Source organism: Carcharhinus amblyrhynchos, chromosome 11 (assembly GCF_965287045.1).
Source record: "Carcharhinus amblyrhynchos chromosome 11, sCarAmb.v2.hapA, whole genome shotgun sequence".
NCBI lineage: Eukaryota > Metazoa > Chordata > Chondrichthyes > Carcharhiniformes > Carcharhinidae > Carcharhinus > Carcharhinus amblyrhynchos.
The window spans coordinates 51,595,677-51,621,223 of record NC_137334.1 but is presented as its reverse complement, the minus strand read 5'-3'; the positions used below and the strand labels follow the sequence as shown (position 1 = coordinate 51,621,223).

General features: G+C 42.2%; 1 protein-coding gene across 3 annotated transcripts in view; it reads right to left on the bottom strand.

The window, feature by feature from the left end:
* Positions 1-25,547, bottom strand: part of galnt13 (polypeptide N-acetylgalactosaminyltransferase 13) — a 439,485-nt gene that overhangs the window by 45,113 nt on the left and 368,825 nt on the right. For all 3 annotated transcript variants that reach the window (XM_080198243.1, XM_080198244.1, XM_080198245.1), the window contains 2 exons: positions 20,370-20,468; positions 608-742 (listed from right to left, as the gene is read on the bottom strand). In XM_080198243.1, coding sequence (XP_080054369.1) covers positions 608-742; positions 20,370-20,468 — 234 coding nt within the window. The remainder of the gene's footprint in view (positions 1-607; positions 743-20,369; positions 20,469-25,547) is intronic.

The following is a 25,547-nucleotide window of genomic DNA, read 5'->3' as shown; positions in this document are numbered from 1 at the left end:
TTGTTTTCTGTTTGAATAAAAGGAGAAGCAACGATCAAAGCTGTTAGCGGCTTAAGGAACAGGGAGTTGCCAAGGTTGGTCTTGCTGGTGAAAATCCAAAAGACTCAGGCTGAATGAAACAATTTTTGAAGAACGTTGGAAGTTTCTTCTTAGTGTAAGATGGAAAAGTCAACCTGCTAGATCTGGGATTTGCTTTAGACTTGTGAAGTATGCTGCAGTGTGAAATGAATTGTAAAAGGTATCTCAATTGAGTTAGCTAGTTGATGTAAAAATACATTTTCTTTAATTAGGTATATTATTACCTGTTGAATAATGTTTGGTCTATGTTTATTTTAGTTTATTACAGTAAAAATCTTAAACATGAAATATTGTCCCTCAGTTCTTTCCCTATGTTGGATGATTGTAACAGCAATCTTTAAATACAGGTTACAATGCAAATTTTGTGTAATGACTAAACAGAATATTTGTATCCCATTGAGGAAGGAATTTCCTTTCTCTGTCATTTGTGTCACTAATGTTTAAACATTTTCCTATGTACGAAGATGATGATAAGCGTGGGTTTCTGAACATGCTTTATCAGTCATGGCTAAGTAAGTAGAAAGCGAACCTGTACATCGTATTCCCACAGTTGGTTCCCCCTCATGTGATGACACTTCAACATGACAACCGGACCATTTAGTCTAGACACATCCAGACATAGATCATCTGTCCTAATTTCTTTATCTGCTGTGTAGGAGAATACCTGGAGAGAAAGAAAATGACAAAATTATATATGGCTTGCAAATAGTCCATCTTACACCAAAAAAACCCTCCAACTTTTACTACCATTATATTGTTAAAACTTTAGGTATTTAGTTTTAACAATTACAGATATGACCTTTCCCTACAATAGGACATTTCAAAAAAACCTTTAAAAAAAACTTCAAAGCAATGCAAGATGCAATTTTTTAAAATCCTTTGATTATTTTCCCATTGTAAATTTAATGGAAAATAGGTGTTTTATATTCAGATATCGTTCAATTTCTCCAAGTGGTTCATTCATTGGGATGGGATAGTGGCACAGTGGTTAGAACTACTAACTCTCAGTGCCAGAGATTCGGGTTCAATTCCGGCTTTGGGTCACTATCTGTGTGGAATTTGCACATTTTCCCTGGGTCTACGTGGATTTCCCCCGGGTGCTCCGGTTTCCTCGCACAGTCCAAAGAAAAACGGATTAGGTTGATTAGGTTAAATTGACCCTAGTGCCGGGGGATTAACAGGGTAAATATGTGGGGTTATGGGAATCGGGCCTGGGTGGGATTGTGGTCGGCACAGACTTGATGGACTGAATTACCTCCTTTTACACTGTAGGGATTCTAGGATTCCATTTGCACGTATTCTAAATGTCTCATTAGAATAGTCAGGATTATCATGGAAGAAGTTTTGCAATGTGCTTTCCTCATTGAGCTCCATTTACTTTTCAAGCCACTTGGGGAGAAATTACTCCCCATTTTCCAGGCAGAAAATTTCAAGGGGAGTAAAGGGATCCAACCCTACTGTGAGTCAGAGAATTTTTCAGGCGTTAGACTGATTCCAGGTGTAAATGAGGGACCTAATACATGTTTAAGGCACTTCTTGCTAAATGGCTGACACTCAGCAAGACTTGAACTGCCTAGTAATATCAGTGGTCACTGCAGTGAAGCAGCTGCTGTAAAGAAAAATCTCAGTACATTTTTTAAAAGCTTGATGTGGAGCTGGGAGAAAGAGCGCATCTTCATCCTCACTGTTACTTGTTCCAATGCTGAATAATTAAACATTTGAGCAGACAAGTATGCAATGATCACAGGCATGGTGACACAATGGTTGGCACTGCTGCCTCACAGCGCCAGGTAGCCAGATTTGATTCCAGCCTTGGGTGACTGTCTGTGTGAGGTCTCATGTCTGTATAGGGTTCCTCCCAAAGATGTGCAGGTTAGGTGGATTGGCCATGGTAAACGCATGGTGTTATGGAGATAGGGAGGAGAGTCGGTGCAGATTTGATGGGCTAAAAGGCCTCCTTCTGCACTGTAGTGATTCAATGTTACCCAAAACCTGTAATATGTGCACTTTTGTCTGTTAGCTCGTACTCTTAATTGTCCTGAAACTGCAAACATGCTTTACAAATGAAAAAGCTCTTATTGATCCTAATCATGACATCTTTTCAGAATTAATAATTACGTTGTGTATTCTGTGCATTTTCTATCAATTTATTGACTGTAAAAGTGATATGTGACTTCAACACTGCACTTAAACTGATTTCTTAAGGATTTTCCATTGATGAGTAACAATGGTCATAGGGCGCACCAGTCAGGAAATCACATGACATTAATTTGAACAAACTAAAAAAAATTCAGGAATTTCCTGACCAGAACCTTTTGCCAATACTGTTTCTCCTGGAAGCAGCTCAATGGAAAATGAGTACACTTGTTTATTACCATTTCGTTTCTATATTGGGCTCCATAGATATTTCAGCTAATAACTCTAAACAGGCTCTTGGTCCCTTGGGCTGGATTTGCGCCCCTGTCAGGTGTGTTTTCGGTAGGGAAGGGGCATGTAAAATAGGATGGGTGTCCAATCCAGCAATGTTCCCACCCGGCCACCTAAATTGGCAGCCCACCTGCCATATTTAAATAAATAATCAAGGGAAAATGGAGCTTGTTATTAAGCCAACTAACCCCGACAATATGCTGCCCACGTCATAATGGCCATGACTGGGCAGACCATTTTTGTGCCAGAATTTTTAAAAAGAGAGTACTGTCTTTAGGAGGTGTCCTTTCTGAGGCAGGGAGAAAGCCCCCAAAGATAGTACCCATCCTATTTTTCTACTTACCCTGTTCTCCAAAACCCACCACCCCCAATATTGCCCTCCCTATGCTGCCAAATCCTCCCTGCCTGATATTTCACACTTAATTTCCTCTGGGATCCATTGTGCCTTCTGCACATTTTAACAAACTCCAGTACTTAACTTTAAGTTGAGTTTGTGAGCTGCAGTTCAGGAATTACAGTCCCCTGCAGGTGTTTGGCCATTTGCGCGTGCATTGGCCTGAAAGTGACCACAGTTGTTGCCTTTTGCCGTTTTAGGTTGGGAGCTCGGGTCTCCTGTGCATGTGCCGGCTGAGAAGCGGCTGCACGTATGCAGTTTATTTGTTAGCACATCTTCAGAAGAAGCCCAAAATTACAAAATGGCAGCCAAAGATTAGTTTCCCTGTGCTGCAGGCCACAGATACCGTTTTGGAGTAGTGGTGTCTGAAAGTGGGCTTGAAAAGTTAGGTTTGGAACTACTTGGTGATCTGGGGGTGGGGGGGGAGGCATCTTGGGAAGTGAAATTGAAACTCTTGAGCTGGATCTTTGTTGAAGTTGACTGAGTGGGACTGACTTTTGAAAGAAATTCCAAGGCATGCTATTCAAACTTGAAGATTTGATGCATCATGAGAAAGGAGAGTTTCAGCGAGACCAATTGGTTCACAATGTGACAAGCTCTTGGGTTTGTTGTTGAAAAATCCACGGAATCTGCTTCAATCACGTCTGTCATTTACTTTGCAGTGTCCGTCCACACTTCACCAGGTAATTCCCATGCATACTTAACCCTGACTATTAGAGTGCAAGATAGATGTGATAAATTGTTTGATCTTTTCAAATTTATATGCTCCTGTAATGATAGGGCGAGGGTGAAGAAATATTGTATAATTAAATAATATTCTTGTGCTTGAATTTAGATATTTCCAACCATTTTGTCTGGTGTAATACGGTTCATTTTCTACTGTTTAATAAGTGTTTTTTTGTGTATTAAAGTTCAACTGTGCATTTGTTCAGTCACTTTCCTCCACTGTTTCAGAAAAAAAATTAGGATCTATGAAGCTAGGTTTCACTCTGGGAGCTGATGAGTAGAGTTTTACTGGCACGTCCGCCAGAGTTTCGTACGATTGTGCCTGAAGCCAATGGAGAATGCCGTTCCCCGAGCCTCACCTGCCCCTGGAATCGGGGTGGATATGCCAGTAAAGTTCCGGCTGATGTGTTCAGTATTGACATCAATGCTGTCAATACTGGGACTGGTTGCAGTTCTGGCAGCGTCCACTAATGAAACCTTGATACTGTTACAACCACTGCTGCTGTTAGGGAAATGATGTAGAGATGCTGGCGTTGGACTGGGGTAAACACAGTTAGAAGTCTCACAACACTAGGTTGAAGTCCAACCAGTTTATTTGATAGTAGTCCCACAAGCTTTCAGGAACGCTGTTCCTTCGTCAGGTGTGTGGAGGGTTCTGATCAGAGAAGGGCATATAAAGTCACACACAATTTACAGAATACTGATTAGAATGCAAGTCTTTACAGCTAACCTGCTATTCAAGTCTTAAAGATGCAGACAATGTGAATGGAGATAGCATTAACATAGGTTAAAGAGATGTGTATTGTCTCCAGACAGGACAGTAAGTGAGATTTTGCAAGCCCAGGCAAGTCATGGGGGTTACAGATAGTGCGACATGAACCCAAGATCCCAGTTGAGACCGTCCTCATGTGTGTGGAACTTGGCTATCAGTCTCTGCTCAGCGACTCTGCGCTGTTGTGTGTCACGAAGGCCGCCTTGGAGAACGCTTACCTGAAGGTCAGAGGCCGAATGTTCATGACCGCTGAAGTGTTCGTAGCTTCCAACATCTTCTCCGAGTCTTCAACACATCATTGATGAAGACAAACATCTCGCCAGGGCCATCCCCACACCCCCACTTCTTGTCTTCAAACAACCGCACAACCTCAAACAGACCGTTGTCCGCAGCAAAGTACCCAGCCTTCAGGAGAACAGTGACCACGACACCACACAACCTTGCCACAGCAATCTCTGCAAGACATGCTGGATCATCGACATGGATGACATCATCTCACGTGAGAACACCATCCACCAGGTACACAGCACATACTCTTGCAACTCAGCCAACATTGTCTACCTAATACGCTGCAGGGAAGCATGGTACACTAGGGAGACCATGCAGATGCTACGACAATGAATGAATGAACATCACTCGACAATCACGAGACAAAACTGTTCCCTCCCTGTTGGTGAACACTTCAGAGGTCACAGGTCACGGTCTATTTTTTGTATTGTGGAAACAAGAAGGGAAAGCTATGGAACGCAAAAGCTGAGGTCTCCAGCGTTGACTTTTAATAACTTAAAGAATTAGAATGCTTGTTTAAAGAAACCATAAAACTTAAACACACAAGATAAAAACTACAGAATTATAAAGAAATCTTACAAAATTATTCCCAAAATGCTTTATCAAAGGTACACAATAAGACTATCTTGCTATTACTATCTTTAACATTACCCAAACTGAGAAATTGCTTCCACTCTAAACAGAGTACAATCCACACCTTCGCAGAACTAATCCATATTGCTATGATTTTTTCAAACAGAGATCCAAAACAAACTGTTTCTAGGACAAATACTCTGCTGGTCCAATACTTAGTCCAATACAGTTTTTCAACTAAAAGACTTTCATAGCTTTTTGGCACACTCTAAGACACAGGAATCGGTTTTCAGTGAGACTTCCCGCAGTAACTAACAAATAAAAATCTGTTTTCATAAATAATTTTTCACTCCTTTCATCTTGGTTCTCTGTTGTATTCACATATCCGTTTGAAAACTCAGGTTCCCAAACTTTCCAAGTTCCCATATTAGCTCTTTTTGGGACACTAACATTTTAAAACACTTACTCCTATTTACTTACGAATCTCCTGTAAAATGCAAATGTTCTTCGTCACCTTTGAGACTCCTTTGAAATGCAACAGACACTAACCAGTTTCAAAACTTGTCCCAAATGCAAATTTCAGACCTATTCTCCGTTACTTGTAAGTCAAGGCCTCATTACAAAATGCAAGAAGATAATGGCCGCGATTCTCCCAGTTTCAGGCTTAGTGCTTTCTTTGGTATGAGAACGGGAGAGTTTTGTACTGGTGGCAGCATCTGTAATGGGGGATTCTCCTGCCTGATGGATGCAAGTCAATGCATCTCGCAATTCGTACCGCCTAGCCTGGCTGTTCAGGGATTGGGGCTGTCTTTTCCACAGACAGTTCTCCCTCTACCCCTAAAAACTGAAATAGTGATCCCTCTTGCCCCCTCCTCCAATCCACTAACCACCACACCCCCACACCCAATGGCCACCACCAACCCTAAAGCAAAAAGGGCTGCATCCACTCCCCATCACTCACGTCAAGGGTCAGTGCCCCTCACACTACTCAGGCATGAGAATGACCTGAGATAGCCCCCTGCTCAGGCGCCTTTCCCTTCAGCTCGCCTCCCCCTTGGAACCCCAGTCAGCCACCACCGCCCTCCTCCCCTGTATTGGAGGGATGTTCCACTGTCAGCCACATTAGCACGTCCACAATGTGTTATAGCTGTGGGGTGGGATGGCCTGCAGCCAACCGGCTGTGCTCCCATGACTGTAATATGCAACCCCATGAATACGTTTCCAAAAGTCCCAACATATATTTAAGGAGCCTTCCAGGGGTCATTGTTCAGTGGAGAAGATGTTGAATCTGCTCTGCCCAGTGTTTTAGAATCCCTGCAGTGTAGGAGGCCATTCAGCCCATCGAGCCCTCACTGACAACAATCCCACACAGGCTCTATCCCTGTAACCCCGCATATTTACCCTGTTAGTCCCCTTAAACTAAGGGGCAATTTAGTATGGCTAATCAACTTAACTCATAAAGCTTTGGACTGTGGGAGAAAACCAGAGCACCCGGAGGAAACCCCCACAGTCACGGGGAGAACGTGCACACTCCACACAGTCACCTAAGACTGGACTTGAACCCAGGTCCCTGGTGCTTTGAAGCAGCAGTGCTAACGACTGTGCCACCGCGTTGCCATGGTTTAACATGCAGTCTAGCAAGCAGTCCTTACAGGCAGGCTGCCAACAAGAGTGCAAGTTAAGGTACATTGAGTGAGAGGAAGTAGTTCTCCTCGAACAGGCCTCCTCAGCACCCCTAAAGATCACTACTGAACAGGTGCTTGATTCCATTCCAACTCTTCCTCCTCCTCTCAACACCTGGCGGACAGCCTCTGAAACTAACTTATATCTTTCCACTGAGCTGCCAGCGGACATGTGGTCAGTGTTGGCAAGTTTCCAGAATATTTAATATAATGTTGGAAGACCATTACTGATTAGGTCTCATGTGTACCTCATTTCCTGAGTCCAATTCATGTCACTTAACCTATTTCTACTCCAATAACTTTACATGTGACTTAAATCATTGCTAAATTCTGCTTGCTTTTCTCAATTAAATTTCTTTGTCAACATTGTTTTAGCAAAATGTTCCAAATGCAGTTATTTAACCTTTAAACTACTAACAGTCAGCCAAATCTTTTTCAGTATCACTATGATGCAATATTACCTACTTTCATTGGCTGCAGTGATATTTGATTTCTGACGTGACATTAAGATTTTAATGTAACCACTAGATTTTAGTTTACGTTTTTAATGCTGCTGGCCTAACTTATGGCACACAAGTAACAATATTTTACCTTCACTAGAATATGACAAGGTGGCATACAATGCAATCTGAAAACTGGATAGGTTTAATAATGTGACCTTATCATGACACAATGCTCAGTGTTGTAAAATCAGTCTGTTTTAACCCTTATACGGTGGACAAATAACTTTGAGTAGACGTCTTATTAGCACAAACAATATTTACTTAAACCCACATGATCAATAATCACCCACCCGACCAACAATAAGTTATCTTACAGAAAATACTAGAATTCAAGTACAAGACCTTGACTTAACTTTGCGTGACTGACAAGTACCCAAACAGATATTGGCCTTTATCTCTGCACTGGTCTTGGTAGTTGACTGCGTAGTCTGGTCCTTTGGTCTGGTGTGGCACTCTGGCTCTGATCTTCTTTCTTTCCTTCCTTCTCAGGTGTGGTGGCTCTCTGTCGTTGTAGCTTGTTCATGGGGTCAGAGACAGCGAGAGATTCCTGGTTGTGCAGCATCCTTTATACCCCGTTTGGTTTCACACCCCTTTTTTTGGCTGTTGCCAATCAATCGATCAGGACTTAATTACCCTGATCGATAACAGTCCAATCAGGTGCTACCACACCGATCTCTGGGTGTGTACCCAGTGGCCATGCCTGTAGGTGTTGTAGGCACATAGGTCACATACCTTCCTCCTAAATAAGGATTCACGGTGCCCCTATGTCTGGCACACAACCCAGTGTGACCAGAAAGTCTCTTTCATCCTGGAGATGGCCCATATCCTGTGTATTCACTCATCAGAGTTGCAGCCTGTTTGTCTGTCTTTAAACTGCAGCCTGTCGGTTTAGTTTCTTGCCCAGTTGTCCCAGAGTGCTTTACAAAACGCCATTTTAGATGGCCTGTTTGGCTACATCAGTGCATAAATTAACTAAACTGAAACAAAAATGACAGCTGATTAGAATATGTTAATACTACGCCCATTCTTTTGGCTGTAACAGTTTTGGAGATGCTGGTTTCTTAAAGTCAACAGCAAACAAAGAATCGTCAGCCTATGGAGAGCAGCAGGACCTTAGAAGGGGAGCGAAAACCACCTCATGACCAAACAGTGTAACTGAAGCTGATCCTTCCTGAAGGTCAGAGAAACATAGAAGCAAGAGTAGGCCTTTTGGCCCTACCAGCCTGCTCCACCATTCACTTGATCATTGCTAATCACAAAATCAATAGCCTGATCCCGCACCCCCCTCCCCCCCACCCTCAGCCATATCCCTTTAGCCCCAGGAGTTATAACTAATTTCTTCCTGAAATAACACAATGTTTTGGCCTCAGCTACTTTCTGAGGTAGTATAATCCAAAGATTCACCACTCTCTGGTGAAGAAATTCCTCCTCACCTCAGTCTTAATAGGTTTACCCCTTATTCTCAAGCTATGACCCCTAGGTCTGGGCTCCAACATTGGGAACATTCTTTCTGAACCTACCTTGTCTAACCCTGTTAAAATTTAATACATTTCTATGAGATCCCTCTCACTTTTCTAAACTCCAATGAACACAATCCTAACCAACACAGGCCTACCAACCCAGGAATCAGCCTGGTAAATCTTTGCTGCATTTCTCTATAGCAAAGACACCAAAACTGCACAGAATACTCCAGGTGTGGCCTCACCAATGCCCTGTACAACTGCAGTAAAACATCCCTATTCCTATACTTAAATCTTTAATTTGTCAGAGCTACCCTGGGGGATAAAATAGAGGAGTTTTTTTGCGGCCCTTCCATCAGTTATCCACTTGCAACAGCTATAGAATGATTTGTTCTTAGGTGTACCAGTCATACTCCCTCATATATTGACCTGCACTCAGTGGAATAATGTGGTGTATGGTCTCAAATCCAGTAATATTGGAACATAGCATTGGATAGAAAATAGCACAATGCTATGCTACATTATCAGCCCCAGTGTATCCCACTGACCAGTTCCATGAGAAAGATAAAATGAATAGTTGCATAATGCAAGATACCCTTTGCTTCATTCAGGGTGCTCAGTAATTTTAACAAATTAATTACACTTTAGAATAATTACATCAGACCTTGCAGAGACCTCATCCAAATGTGTGCGCGATCGAACTGACCTTGGCTTATATTTTGGTTCAGCCCAGAGAACTCTCACTGTTCTTTAATTTACCTTGTTAATTGGGCTCAAAGTATTCTAAAGAACATGACCAACAAAACTTAATGTCACTGCTCCCAGAATGTTACTCAGTAAAAGCACGGAGTCTCAAGATAATGGAATACCTACAGCAAAGTCTACAACCTAAAATTAAAACTGAATGTATTGCCACGATGATGTATATGTTAAAATTAGTTTCATCGCACACTGAACCATAATGGGCAAGATATCCTTTAAAACTAAAAACAGAAAATGCTAGAAAAACTCAACAGGTCTGACAGCATCTGCGGAGAAAGAGTAGGGCCAATGTTTTGAGTCTGGATGACCTTTCTTCATAGTGAGACAAAGAAAATGGGACAAGATTTATATGAGAATGGGGCTTGTAATTGGACAAAGGGACTGTAAATAGCGATAGCAAAGGCTGAGAAAAGTGCTAAGAGAGTCCATTAAGAGTTCAGGATGTGTGAATGGCAGAACAAAACGCAGATTGTCAGAGGACAACCTGAGGAATGTAGCAATTGATCCTGCTTTGGGGGATGGGGGGTGGTAATTGGAAGGCAAGATGGAAGGTGAGATTTCAATTCACATTCTGAATTAACTGGGGAACAGTTAACCAAATGTTGATGACAGGAACATGCTTTTAAACCTGCAGAGAAGTACGGGAAGATGTTTAGGATCCACGACTGGAGTCAAAGCAAGACTCAAAATCAAACTGCTGACCCTTGGACAATCCGGTGAATAGGTCCTCAATTAATGGTAAGGGGTACAACACAAAATTCGGTATTTTTCTTACGAAAGGAACTGAGAACCAAATTCGATTTACTCAGACCACCTGATACTACTACAATAGTAGAGCAACAACAACAAATGCAAGCTACTCACCATGAACAAATATCAAAACAGAGGAGTTCTAATCAAGGAGAGAATTTTAGCAATAAACTACTGTACCAGTGAGAAGTGGGTACCTGCAGCCATTCTAGCTAAGACAGGTTCAATTTATTATACTGTACAACATGGTGACAAGAGAATTTGGAGGAGACACGCAGATCAATTAATCACTTCAAAAGAATGAATTAGCGGAGTCTGTATCAGGAAGGCTTACAACAGATACCAAAGGTTGTGAAATTCCTGAACCAAGGATTATTTCAGAACTGAGTTCTATTCGAGTATAACAACCCACATCAATGGAAGCTGACAAGGAAGCAACTTTACAAGATGAAGTACCTGATACTAGAGAAGAACAGGCTCCTGAGGATACTGAACATGAGGTTCCAGAATGTTGCATCTTACCAAAATGTAATTGGCATCCATCAAAAAGGCTCATTTATTAAGTGCACATATATATATATAAAATACTTAGTAATGTAATCTTTGCTCATAGTGGAAAAGAATTAATGTTTAAAATTCATTTTTGCACAATTGAAGGGGAAAGGGATGTTATGCATTGTAAACCAATACACCTCTGTTTGATTAGTCATGTGGCATGTAGTGATGTTATCAGAGACACTTGCAGGTTTTTTTCTTTCTTTCCTGGACTGCAAGTAAGGAATACCTATCTAATAAAGCTCGACTAACTGGTTAATAACCCACCATATGTCAACCTTTACATCCTTTTGTCTTGCTGTACAAGAGAGCTGACCACATTAATATATCCATCAGAGCTGAGTTGGGAATATTAAATCCAGACTCCAACAGGAACTTGAAAGCAGCAGTAGGATGTCATTAACTAAGGGATAGACCATTCCAATTGGAGGCATGCTCTCTCCAACGTTTTTGCATGTAAAATAGAAGGACAGACTGGGTGAGCCCGACTGCCTGGAGCACACCACCTACAGCCCCTTTCAATGCACTGTCTGCTCACCTTTTCTTTACGTATCTCTCAAACAATAGATAAGACAAACAGTTCATTGAAAGATATATCCATCCAGTCCCTTGGGGTTTGTAGATTTCTTGCAAAGAGAGCTACATTCTGCATTTATATATGCGTTCATGAGGTCAAAATTATAAATAGCTGACACATCGAAAGGGTCTGATCTCTGCACCCATAAATTCCCTTGAAATATAATCAGTAAAACAGAAGCTATAAGCACTCACTACTCAGTGTTCAACACTTAACAAATCAGGGCATAAACATCTCATACCACAGGCCACTGAGGGGGCACGGCATGCGCCAAACAGTTTATTAGAAAATAACTGGTGCATGGACCTGCAATTTATTTTTCCATTGATTTCAGCTTGAAAGAAGATTACAATCTGGTGTTTTTGATAGGAGTTACAAATAGAAATCACATGCAGCTTAAGTTATTGATGCATTCTGCTGAGACCCAGTTCAATGCTAGTTGGCTCACTGATTAGAGTAAATAAACATTGGCTAGTATATGTGGTGGGCATCACAGAGACGTGGCTTTAAGGAGATCAGGGCTGGGATCTAAATATCCAAGGTTATGTGTCCTATCAGAAGGGCAGGCAGATGGGCAAAGGGGGTCGGGTTGCAATTTATTAAGGAATGAAGTTAAATCAACAGAAAGGAGTGATATAGGATCAAAAGGCATAGAATCTCTGTGGGTAGAGTTAAGGAATCACAAAGGTTAAAAAACCCTGATGGGGGTTATGTATAGGCCCCCTAGCAGTAGTCAGAATGTGGGGCAGAAAATAAATCAGGACATAGAAAAGACATATAAAAAAAGCAATATTACAATAATCATGAGGAACTTCAACATGCAGACGCACCTGCAAAATCAGGTAGGTTATGGATCCCAAGGAAAGGAATTTGTGGAATGTCTAGATGATTGTTTTTGGAGCAGCTTGTGACAGAGTCCATGAAAGAACAGGCAATTCTGGATTTGGTGATATGTAATGAGACAGACTTGATTAGGGAACTTAAGTTGAAGGAACCCTTAGGAAGCAGTGACCACAATATGATAGAATTTTTTAGTCTGAGAAGAAGCAGCTGGAATCAGATGCAATGGTATTACAATTAAATAAAGGTAACTACAAAGACATGAGGGAGGAGCTGGCTAGAGTTGATTGAAAAGGGAGCCTAGCAGGGAAGTCAGTGGAACAGCAGTGGCAGGAGTTTTTGAGAATCATTCAGGAGGCACAATAGAAATTCATCCCAAGGAGGAGGAATCATGCTACGTGGAGGACGACACATCCATGGTTGATGAGGGAAGTCGAGGACAGCATAAAAGCAAAAGAAAAAGCAGATGAAGTAGCAAGGATTAGTGGGAAGCCAGAGGATTGGGAGGCATTTAAAAGAGAGCAGAGACCAACTAAAAAATCAATGAGGGGGAAGAAGATGAAATATGACTGTAAGCTAGTTAGTAATATCAAAGAAGATAGGAAGAGATTTCTTCAATATATAAAAGGCAAAAATAGCCATTGGACCACTGGGAAATGAGGCTGGAGAAGTAATAATGGGAAACAAAGCAATGGCAGAGGGACTGACTTTGCAACAGTGTTCATGGTGGAAGACACCAGTGGGATGCCAAAGCTCCAGGAAAGTTAGGGGGCACAGGTGAGTGTAGTGACCATAACTAAGAAGGTGGTTCTGGGGAAACTGAAAGTGGGTAAATCACCTGGACCGAATGGAATACACCCCTGGGTTCTAAAAGAGATAGCTGAGAAATTGTGGAGGCATTGGTGGTGATCGTTCAAGAATCAATGGAAGCAGGGAAGGTGCCAGAAGCCTGAAAAGTAGCTGATGTAACACTGCTGTTTAAAAAGGGAGGGAGGTAGCAGGTGGGAAATTATAGGCCGGTTAGCTTGACTTTGGTCATTGGCAAGATTTGAGTCATTATTAAAGATGAGATTGCAGAGTACTCAGAAGTTCATGATAAAGTAGGACTGAGTCAGCACAGCTTTGTCACGGGGAGGTCATGTCAGACAAATCTGTTAGAGTTCTTTTGAGGAGGTAACAACAAAATTAAATAAAAGGAGGATCAGTGGACGTGATTTGTTTAGATTTCTAGAAGTCCTTTGACAAGGTGCCACATAGGAGACTGTGAAATAAGTAAAGTGCCCATGTGTTAAGGATAAGATCCTGGCATGGATAGGGCATTGGCTGACTGGCAGAAGGCAGAGAGTGGGGATAAAGGGGTCTTTCTCAGGATGGTAGCACTGATTAGTGATGAGACTCAGGAGTCAGTGCTGGGACCATAACTTTTCACAATTTATATTAATGATTTGGAGGAAAGAACTGAAGACACTTGCTAAGTTTGCAGATGATACAAAGATATGGAGAGGAACAGGTAGTATTGAGGAAGCAGGAGGGCTGCAAAAGGACTTGGATAGGTTAGAAGAGTGGGGAAAGAAGTTGCAGATGGAATACAATGTGGAGAAGTGTGAGATTATGCACTTTGGAAGGAAGAATGGAGGCATAGGCTATTTTCTAAATGGGAAAATGCTGAGGAAATAAGAAACACAAAAGGACTCGGGAGTCACCGTCCAAGATTCTCTTAATGTACAGGTTCAGTCGGCAGTTAAGAAAGCAAATGCATTGTTAGTATTCATGTTGAGAGGGCTAAAATACAAGTCTCGCAACACGAGGTTAAAGTCCAACAGGTTCATTTGGTAGAACAAGCTACAAGTTTTCGGAGCACTGCCTCTTCATCAGGTGAGTGGGAGTTCTGTTCACAAATAGGGCATATGTAGATATGAACTCAATTTGTAAGATAATGGTTGGATTGCACGTCTTTACAGGTAATCAAGTCTTAAAGGTACAGACAATGTGAGTGGAGAGAGGGTTAAGCACAAGTTAGAGAAATGTGTACTGTCTCCAGCCAAGACTGTTAGTGAGATTTTGCAAGCCCAGGCAAGTCATGGGGGTTACAGAAAGTGTGACATGAACCCAAGATCCCGGTTGAGGCCGTCCTCGGGTATCTGGAACTTGGCTATCAGTTTTTGCTCGGCAATTCTGTGTTGTCGTGTGTCGTGAAGGCCGCCTTGGAGAACGCTTACCCGAAGAACAGAGGCTGAATGTCCGTGACTGCTGAAGTGTTCCCCACCAGGAAGAAAACACTCCTGCCTGGAGACTGTCGAGCAGTGTTCATTCATCCGTTATTGTAGCATCTGCATGGTCTCCCCAACATACCACGCTTTGGGACATCTTTTCCTGTAGCATATCAGGTAGACAACGTTGGCCGAGTTGCAAGAGTATGTGCCGTGTACCTGATGGATGGTGTTCTCACATGAAATGATGGCATATCATGTGAGAATACCACCCACCAGGTACACGGTACATAGTCTTGCAACTCGGCCAACATTGTCTAACTGATATGTTGAAGGAAAGGATGTCCCGAGGCATGGTACACTGGGGAGACCATCCAGACACTACAACAACGGATGAATGAACACCATTCGACAGTCATCGGGCAAGTGTGTTCTCTTCCTGTTGGGGAACACTTCAGCAGTCACTGGCATTCAGCCTCTGTTCTTCGGGTAAGCGTTCTCCAAGGTGGCCTTCACGACACACAACAGCACAGAATCGCTCAGCAAAAACTGACAGTCAAGTTCCACACGCGTGAGGACAGCCTCAACTGGGATCTTGGGTTTATGTCACACTTTCTGTAACCCCCATGACTTGCCTGGGCTTGCAAAATCTCACTAACTGTCCTGGCTGGAGACATTACATACCTCTTTAACCTGGGCTTAACCCTCTCCCCACTCACATTGTCTGTACCCATAAGACTAGATTACCTGTAAAGACTCCAACCACTATCTTGTAAATTGAGTTTGTATCTATATATGCCCTGTTTGTGAACAGAACTCCCATTCACCTGATGAAGGGGCAGCGCTCTGAAAGCTTGTGGCTTGTGCTACCAAATAAACCTGTTGGACTTTAACCTGGTGTTGTAAGACTTCTTACTGTGCTTACCCCAATCCAACACCGGCATCTCTACATCATAAAATATATGAGCTAGGATGCACTTTTGAGGCTGTATAAGGCTCTGGTCAGATCCCATGTGGAGTATTGGGAGCAATTTTGGGCCCAATATCTAAGAAAAGATGTGCTGGCCTTGGATAGGGTCCAGAGGAAGTTTACAAGAATGATCCCTGGAATGAAGAGCATCGTATGAGGAACGGTTGAGGACACGGGACTGCACTCGTGGAGTTAGAAGGATGACGGGGGATCTTATTGAAACTTACAGATACTGCGAGGCCTGGATAGAGTGGAAGTGGAAAGGACGTTTCCGTAAGTAGGAAACACTAGAACCAGAGGGCACAATCTCAGTTTAAAGGGACGATCCTTTAAAACAGAGACGAGCAGGAATTTCTTCAGCCAGAGAGTGGTGAATCTGTGGAACTCTTTGCCACAGAAGGTTGTGGAGGCCAGGTCATTGAATGTCTTTAAGACAGAGATAGATAGGTTCTTGATTAAGAAGACGATCAGGGGTTATGAGGAAATGGCAGGAGAATGGGGATGAAAAAATATCAGCCATGAATGAATGGCAGAGCTAACTGATGGACTAAGTGGCCTAATTCTGCTCCGATTTTTAATGGCCTAACATAATTTCCCGAGAATGCATTCAAACTATTAGCATGGTGAGGATGATTTGTTTGCTACAGTTTTTGTTGCTAATCCAATGTGCTGGTTAAATGAAGGACAAGCTTCCAATATGTATCTGAGACTAGAGTCATCGAGGTTTACAGCTTGGAAACAGGCTCTTTAGCCTAACTGGTCCATGTCACCCAGTTTTTACGACTTAGCTAGTCCCAATTGCCTGCGTTTGGCCCATATTCCTCTACCCATCTCACTTGTAAGAAGCTATAAGGTAAATAAACAATATGGTAGCTGAAATGAAAAAACGTATACGAAATACTTGCTTTTTAATCACTAAATATTGATGTTACCTATGGAGTAGCATATATTTAGTTCTTCTTCATTTCACCCTTACTCAAGAAGACATGCAAATTCAATGTAGCACAGTAATTTTAAAAATAGGAAAATAAGCAGATTCTCAAAGAAAATGCTAGTTTTCTGAAATCTAACACGGAGGAATTGTCAATCTGCAAAGGAAAGACATTGGTATATAAAACAGACTGTGAAAGGTTGGAGTTTGGGTTAGCAAGTTGTCAAATAAGTCTGCATGATATTATACATAAGAATTTAAAAATAAAATCAAGCCAAGAAAATCAATTAATAATTTAGCTCTCAGTTTACATCTTCCCAAGTACATACCATTTAATCTGAGAACATATCTGTAGTTTAGCAGGATGCAGATTTAGGACTGTACGTAGGGTCTGGGTGTGGGAGGGGAGGTGTCATGCTGTGGTCACTGGCCAAAACAATGCACCTTATCTGCACAAAGTATTGATGAGCTTCCTGCTGCTTTCAAGTTACCAGCATTCTGAGCTGAAAATGATCAGCACTATCTACACTGAATGCAAACAAACTCAGTCCCCAGTGAGAGGCCTAACTTCCAGGTTGCACTGAAAAGCTAAGCTGGCTGGTAGGGTTCAAAAACCCTACAGTACAAAGGAGTTACCATTTTAAGTTACCATTTCTGCCATGGCAAGTTCATTCAGTTCCGCTTGCACATCATAACATAGCATATATAACCTTTCAGAGCCAGCTCAGACACCCCACTTTGTTATCCGCAAGGTCAGTTAATGATAGTAATCAAACAACTGGTCAGTATAGATATGGCCTTCATTCAATGGCCAGCAGTTACCAGGGACTCCTCCTGAGTGGGATACTGTGCAACATATCTGCTTGCCACCATCCTCCTGAGAGGAGGATGAATACACATTGCACTCCATAAAATAACTAGTTCCAGCAGCCAATGGGCCTCGGTACAATTGCCTCTATGCAGTTCCATCATGGTAGGTACTGAACTGTGGGTATAACAGCATTGACACACATTCAGCCTCCAGCACCAGCTGTTTTAGCTGGAGGGTGCCCCCATCAGCTACACAATGAATGTCTATTTTTAGGATGATAGAAATTATGAACTCAGCACAAAGTCAAATTATGGTCAATATGATTCACTTCTTTTATGAAGGTTCTACTGTATTATACAGTACCTTTGATAAAGGTTTATACTTTATGTTTCAAAGTCATTTATATGAGGATCATTAAAAGCATTTCCGATACATAGAAATAGCTTGCTGCTGATCTATATATGTGGAAATGAACAGAACTAAGATCAGGGTATGACACAACATTCAGAAGCCAAAGGTGCTACAAATAAGGTGCTCATCCATAAGGTGAACATTGGTCCATACGGCATAGTCAGCTGCAGTCCATCATCACATTACACTTATGCTGAGCAGCCAAGTTTCCCACACCAATTCTTTTTGATATAATAGCCTTTAATTTTGCCAACTACTTATATAGCTGAGATATTTTAGATTTCAGTATTGAAAGACTAAAAATCCTTTGGCGTTCTAAAGGCCTTTTGTCCTTAAAGTGACCTATTTTTGTGATGCAATGACTGGCAGCAACAGACACACCAACTGCCTTTATGGCAAAAATGGGTCCAGGCCTGGGTTCAATTAAGCATGGATACATGAAAACTGAAAAGGTAGAATTTAAGAATTATCAGCCCTCTTGGGACCAGAAACTCATCTTCTGTGATGTGGCGGTGGGAGTAGAGAGTGGCAACCTGACAGCTCTTCCAGATCCAACCAGTTCTGTTGCAGTCTGCAGCTTCTCTGGCAGGCTGACACAACAGACGAGTCCTTACAGAGCAGGTGCCCATCCAGGTCATTCAAATTAGTTGACCTCCCGCTGTCCCTACAAACACTGGTGTTGCCAGAGATGGAGTTAAACAGCAGACAAATAAGATGGGCTCAAAGGCCCAAAGATTTTCAACCCCGTGACCACTAATTGTACATATTATGAAAGGTGACTTGATTACTGTGCTGGAGTTGCTTTTCTTTACACATAATGGAACACAAGTTCTTCTTTTTTCAACTCTGTATCTTAATTGTGCTCGTCCTGTTTTTTTTATCTGTGGTGTATGCAAGAATCCAAGAAAGTATTTATAAAGCACCAAACTCACTGAGGTAGATTTTGGACTTGCCGTCCAGGTGGAAAATTAACATTAGAGTGTAACTGTCCATATAGAAACTATATGATGTTCATTTCCATGTAAGTTGGTCTGGTAAAGAAAAATTGGGCCATTTCTATAACAGCTAACTGATCCAAAATGGCTGCTTTATGTACAGGTGACAAGTTGAAAATCTACATTGAGGCCAATTTCATTCTGCTTTGCATGCAGCATGATGTGTTTACAGTGTAGCACGCAGAGAGAAAAAGTACAGCAGCTGTGACTTCAGGCATTCACATTGCTTAGGGATTCCTTATGGGAGGATGGATTACTTTACACATTACAGATATGAGCAAAGAAATATTCTGGAAAGGAGGCAGGAAGGATTTGATGTTACCTTCTTCCTCATTTTCTTATCTCAAACTGCTAGGTGTTCATTAGGGAGGGTGCTCAAGAGAAACAAGCCAAAGATCTTGCTCTCGTGCTCCACGTACACCACTCCAGTCTCTGCAAATTGTGCAAGCTAAGGATGGGCTCTGCAAACTATGACAGATCTAACAAAAGTAGTATTTTATTTTCTCCTCCTTGTCATGGCTGTAGACCTTCTAATGCTTGTTTTTTTTTAAAACAACAGCAAGAATATCCCAAAACTGGTGGTCAAAATCACTTCTGCGGGCCTCCATTTCCAGGTTTAATGCCCTATCAAAGGGCATATTGGCATTAGGATTATGACCTCAATCCACAATTTCGACGGGGTGCTGATTATGTGTGAGGTCAGGTTGAACGAAGCATGCTTACAGGGAAACAGGATGGCAGGAAGCAAAGGAAGCTCGATAAGGTTACAGATTAAAGTTGCACCACATTTCCATTTATTTAGGCAACATTAACACCAACGTACACATTGAAAGACATGAAGAAATTCTTTTGCAAAAGTATTACTGATGTGGACTGTGGGTGATGTGACTTGTGATTCTACAACCAGAGAGATAACTTACATAAACTAATCTCTGCACACTGGTCTCGATATTAGCCCTGCCACAGTGGGAGAGAGAGAGGTGGGTCTGGTTAAAAATATTTATGATGTGGGGATGCCAGCGTTGGACTAGGGTAAACACAGTAAGAAGTCTCACAACACCAGATTAAAGTCCAACAGGTTTATTTGGTAGCAAAAGCCACTAGCTTTTGAAGTGCTGCTCCTTCATCAGGTGAATGGGATGAAATCTGATGAAGGAGCAGCGCTTCAAAAGCTAATGGTTTTTGCTACCAAATAAACCTGTTGGACTTTAACCTGGTGTTATGAGACTTCTTATTAAAAATATTTAAACAGGGAAAATGCCCCATTTCAACAGGATTGCATCTGTGCTGTCTTTACGGTAACAGTTTCTGTAGCATGTGAATGCCCTGCATTCAAGAGGTGGTAGATTTTCCAGTGCGTTAAGTTGAGATGGAACACTTTACTAATGTATTTAAATTAGGGTCAATTGTATGATTGAAAGTCTAAGTTCAACTCAACAATGGTCACAAAATTTCCTAGTGATGTCTCTCCCTCTCTCTGTCCCTCCCTGTTCCTAATTGCCAGGAAAAATCGCATTGGCTCCGTCGCTGCAGTCCTCTACCACTGGTTTTCCGGCCTGGCAGTCAGTCAGTAGTTAAACAAGCTCAGGTACCAGGGAGGAAACGGAGGGGAAAAAAGTTATAACAATTCTGCCTTGAAACATTGGGATCTTACCTGGTTTCCTCCCATGCCATGGCAATTGAAGATACCCACTTTTTCATTTTCCTTCCGCCCCATATTATCAAGGCACTGGTTTGTAGCCACATTTCTAATCTGAAAGTAATGAAATTTGAATAGTTATGAACAAACACATTCACGTTGAAATCTCAGAAGTTTCAAATTTTCTAGATCTACACATACTCAAGTACACCACTGCCAGCATAAAAGTAGCCTCAATCAAAACTATGATCAGAAAAAATTCAAGTTTCCACTCCTTCTCCGAGCAGTGGATATATAGAATATACAGCCATCTCGTGGAATTAACAACTTGAGGGAATAGACTGAAAATCACTTCTTTCTGCACTGTTGGGATTCTGTGATTTACATTATTACTCAAGCTTCCTATGACTAACAGTGTACAATTAAGCCCAAATTTGAGACATGAACAATATTGATGCATAAGTTTCTGTTTTAGCACTGGGGAGGATTGGTCTTGCTCTTGCTCAAGTTTTGAAGCAATGCTTCACCTCGTTTAGGACTTAAAATTACATAGAAATTACAAAGAAATTGGCTGTTTGATCTAACTAGCCCATGCTGATGTATAATTCTGTAGTCTCACAACCCCATGTCCCTTCATTCTCCTTTTCCTTCAACCATCAATCTGAACTATTCTTGGACGTTCATATGGTTTCACTTCAATCACTAATCAAATGATATTACATTCCATTAATTGATTGGTATTGTATTCCATCCACGGATTTAAAACCTGTGCGCAAAGGATTTAATAGAGGTGTTCAAAATGACAAAGGTTTTCGATTACATATTTCCATTGGGAGGAAAGTCAGTAACCAGAGAGCATAATTTTAAGATAATTGGATAAAAGCAAAATACTGCAGATGCTAGAATCTGAAACAAAACCAGAAAATGCTGGAAAATCTCAGCAGGCCTGACAGCACCTGTGGGGAGAGAAATGAGCAAACATTTTGAGTCTGGATGACCCTTTGTCAGAGCCTGATGAAATGTTGGCTCTATTCTATCTGCACAGGTGCTGTCAGGCCTGCTGAGATTTTCTAGCATTTTCAGTCCCTGTTTAAGATAATTGGAAAAGGAGCAGAATGGAGATGAGGTATCTTTATAATGCAGCAAGTGGCTATGATCTGGAATGCACTACCTGATAGGGTAGTGCAAGTATATTTGATACTAATTTTCAAAGAGCAACTGGATATATACATGAAAAGGAAAAGGAACTGCAACGCTATGGGAAAAGAGTAGCAGTGTGGTGCCAACTGCATTGTTTATAACAGGAACAGATATGATGGGTAATATGGCCCCCTTCTGTGTTGTATAATTCTATGCTTTCTATCTTAACTCGCTGATATTGACCCTGTAACTGTATCAGCTTAAAATCTAGCTTCCTTATCACTGGAAACAATGTGGAAAGAAGTCCAACTATTTCAAAAATTTAAATAGCTCCTTCAATTCACTCCTTAATTTCCCATATGTTAACGCAAACAGCTCAAAACTTGGTTTTTCATGTTTGTATCTCAAACTGAGCCTGAGATATACAGATTCTTTTGCCTAGAGTCCTCTCAAAAATGTGAACAAAACTACACATGGCTCCAGCTATGGTTTGACAAAGGATATGTCAAGGGAATAATTTTCAAGAGTGCTCCAACACATGAAAACATGCAAATTCCATTTTGCCAGGAAACGGACTGGGGAAAGGAAACCCAGTGGGAAGAGATCTTTAAGGGCTAATCCAGTTCCTGAAATGCAGAGAAGTGTTTTAATCTGAGACCAGCTTTTTGTTTACACACACTGATTTGGGAATAGATGTATGGAGCCAAATATAAAATGATGCTTTGCAGAATTTGTTATCTAATATTATCTATGTTGTACACATCACAGGGGAGCTGTGGTACTCTACTACCTCTCAGAGCTACAGAGTTCCATCTGCAGATGTGCTAAGGACTACGACAACTTATGGCTCAGTTTGGAGTGGAAATAAGAATATAAGAACACAAGAACATAAGAAATAGGAGCAGGAGTAGGCCATCTAGCCCTTCGAGCCTGCCCCGCCATTCAATAAGATCATGGCTGATCTGTCTTGGCTCAGTTCCACATTCCCGCCCTCTCCCCATAACCCTTAATCCCCTCTCTTATCAAAAACCCATCAACCCGCGTCTTAAAAATATTTAGCGAGGTAGCCTCCACCACTTCAACGGACAGAGAATTCCAGAGATTCACCACCCTTTGAGTGAAGAAGTTCCTCCTCAACTCTGTTCTAAACCGCCCCCCCTTTATCTTGAGGCTGTGCCCCCTAGTCCTACTATCCTTTCTGAGCAGGAAGAGTCTCTCCACCTCCATCCTATCCATCCCATTCATCATCTTATACGTCTCAATGAGATCTCCCCTCATTCTTCTAAACTCTAACGAGTACAAGCCTAGTTTATTCAGCCTCTCCTCATAGCTCAACCCCCTCAACTCCGGCATCAGCCTAGTAAACCTCCTCTGCACTCTCTCCAAGGCCAAAATATCCTTGCGTAAGTGCGGCGACCAAAACTGCACACAGTACTCCAGCTGCGGCCTCACCAATGCCCTATACAGCCGCAGCAAGACCTCCCTACTTTTATATTCAATCCCCCTCGCGATGAAGGCCAGCATCCCATTCGCCTTCCTGACCACCTGCTGCACCCGCAAGCTGGGTTTTTGCGACTCATGCACAAGGACCCCGAGGTCCCTCTGCACTGTCGCCTGCTGCAGTTTTTCTCCACGTAAGTAATAATCCTTCCTACCATAGTGGACCACCTCGCACTTGCCAACATTAAATTCCATCTGCCATTTCCTGGCCCATTCGCCCTGCCTATCTAGATCCTTCTGTAGACTCTCACCACCCTCCGCACAATTTGCCTTTCCACCAATTTTGGTGTCATCAGCAAATTTTGACACCCTACACTCGGTTCCCTCCTCCAGATCATCTCTATAAATGGTAAATAGCTGAGGCCCCAGCGCCCACCCCTGGGGCACTCCACTAGTCACCAGCCGCCAATCCGAATAGCACCCATTGACCCCCACTCTCTGCCTCCTATTTGACAACCAGTCCTCTATCCACGCTAACACCCTACCCCCAACTCCATGCCCCCTTACCTTCTGCAATAACCTCTTGTGAGGTACCTTGTCAAACGCCTTCTGAAAATCAAGATCACATCCACCGGCTCTCCTCTATCCACCGCCCTAGACACATCCTCATAGAACTCCAGTATATTTGTCAGACATGACTTCCCTTTAACGAAACCGTGCTGCGTCTGCTCCATCAAGCAGTTCCCCTCAAGATGCCTCGCTATTTCCTCCTTGATGACGGATTCTAACATTTTACCTACAACAGACGTTAAACTAACAGGCCTATAATTCCCCGCCTTTTGCCTGGCACCCTTCTTAAACAACGGCGTAACATTAGCCGTTTTCCAATCTTCCGGCACTTCCCCGGAATCCAGCGACATCTGGAAAATAACCACCAAGGCATCCACTATCATCTCCGCCATTTCTTTCAGGACCCTCGGATGCATTCCATCCGGTCCTGGGGACTTGTCCACAATCAGCCCCTCCAGTCTGCCGAGCACCACCTCTCTAGTAACAGTAATGTCATCGAGACCCTCCAAGTCCTACCACTTTTCCATCTCTAACATCCGGCAAATTATTCACGTCCTCCTCCGTGAAGACCGAAACAAAAAAGCTATTCAAGATCCTATTCAAGATCAAAATCCTACTCGGGGAGGCCATCTACAGGCATGACAGGATCTGGTGGCAACAGCTGACATATTATCATTGAACAATACTGTAGGAAATGTAGGTGTGCTGACCCTCATCCTGCAAACCATCAGAACCATATTCTACTTACTTTACTGGGATCTTATCTTTTTTCCATTTTCCTTACGGGTAATGGAGATTCATTACTGGAGAGGGTGCAGAGGAGAATTAGCAAGATGTTGCCTGGGATAGAACATTTGAGCTTTGAAGAGAGGCTGGATAGGTATGTTTTGTTTTCTGTAGAGCCGAGAAAGCTAAGAGGGAGATCTGATTGAGGTATATAAGATTATGACAGGTATGGGCAGGGTGGATAGGAAGCAGCTCTCCCCCTGCTCGAAGGGTCAATAAAGAAGGGACATAATATTAAGATGAGGGGCTGATTTAGAAGGGATCTGAGGAAAACTTTTTTTTCACCCAGTGGGTGGTGGGAGTCTGGAATGCACTGGGTAGTAGAGACAGGAAACCTCATTACCTTTAAAAAGTATGTGGATGAGCACTTGAAATGTCATAACATTTAAGGCTATGAGCCAAATACTGGGAAGTGGAATTAGTGTAGTTTTGTCGGTACAGACTTGATGGCAGAAGGGCCTCTTCTGTACTGTATGACTCCATGGATACAAATTTTCCTGCCCTGCCCACCATGGAAATTGTAGTCAGCAGGGAGAGGACGATGCAAAGGTCCATTGACCTCAGGCGGGATTTTCCGATCTTGGGGTAAGCGCAGCCATAAAATCCCACCCTATGGCTCATTAATGTACTAAGACCAAAAGATACAGGAGCAGAATTAGGCCATTTGGCCCATCAATATTTTTCTCATTCTCCTGTCTTTTCCCCATAACTGCTGATCCCCTTATCAATCAAGGACTTATCTATCTCTGTCTTAAGTCTTGAAGTCAGCTGCATTTTAAAAATACAGAAATGCAAATAAAATACTGAAATTCAGCCCATTGTGAACTTGGTACCATATGGAGTGGATCAGGTGAATACTGTAGATGAGTTTAAGGGGAAGCTAAATATGTACACAGGGAGAAAAGAACAGAGGAACATTCAACAGAGTCAGGTGAAATAAATGAAGTGGGAGAATCATGGGTTTTCAGCAACATAACCAGCAGAGAGGCTGAATGGACCAAATGGCCTATTTAAGTGCTTCCAATTCTATGCTTTTCATGCCAAAATATTAATCGATCCCAAGCAAAAACAAAAAAAACGGTCAATGCTAGAAATCTGAAATAAGAAATGTAGGAAATACTCAGTAGGTGAGACAGTACCTGTGGAGAGAGAAATAGAATGGATGTTCCAGTTCGCTTCCTTTTCTCAAAATCATTCTGATAAAAGATAATCCACCAGATTCTGTTCCTCTCTCAATGATGCCTGACCTGCTGACTA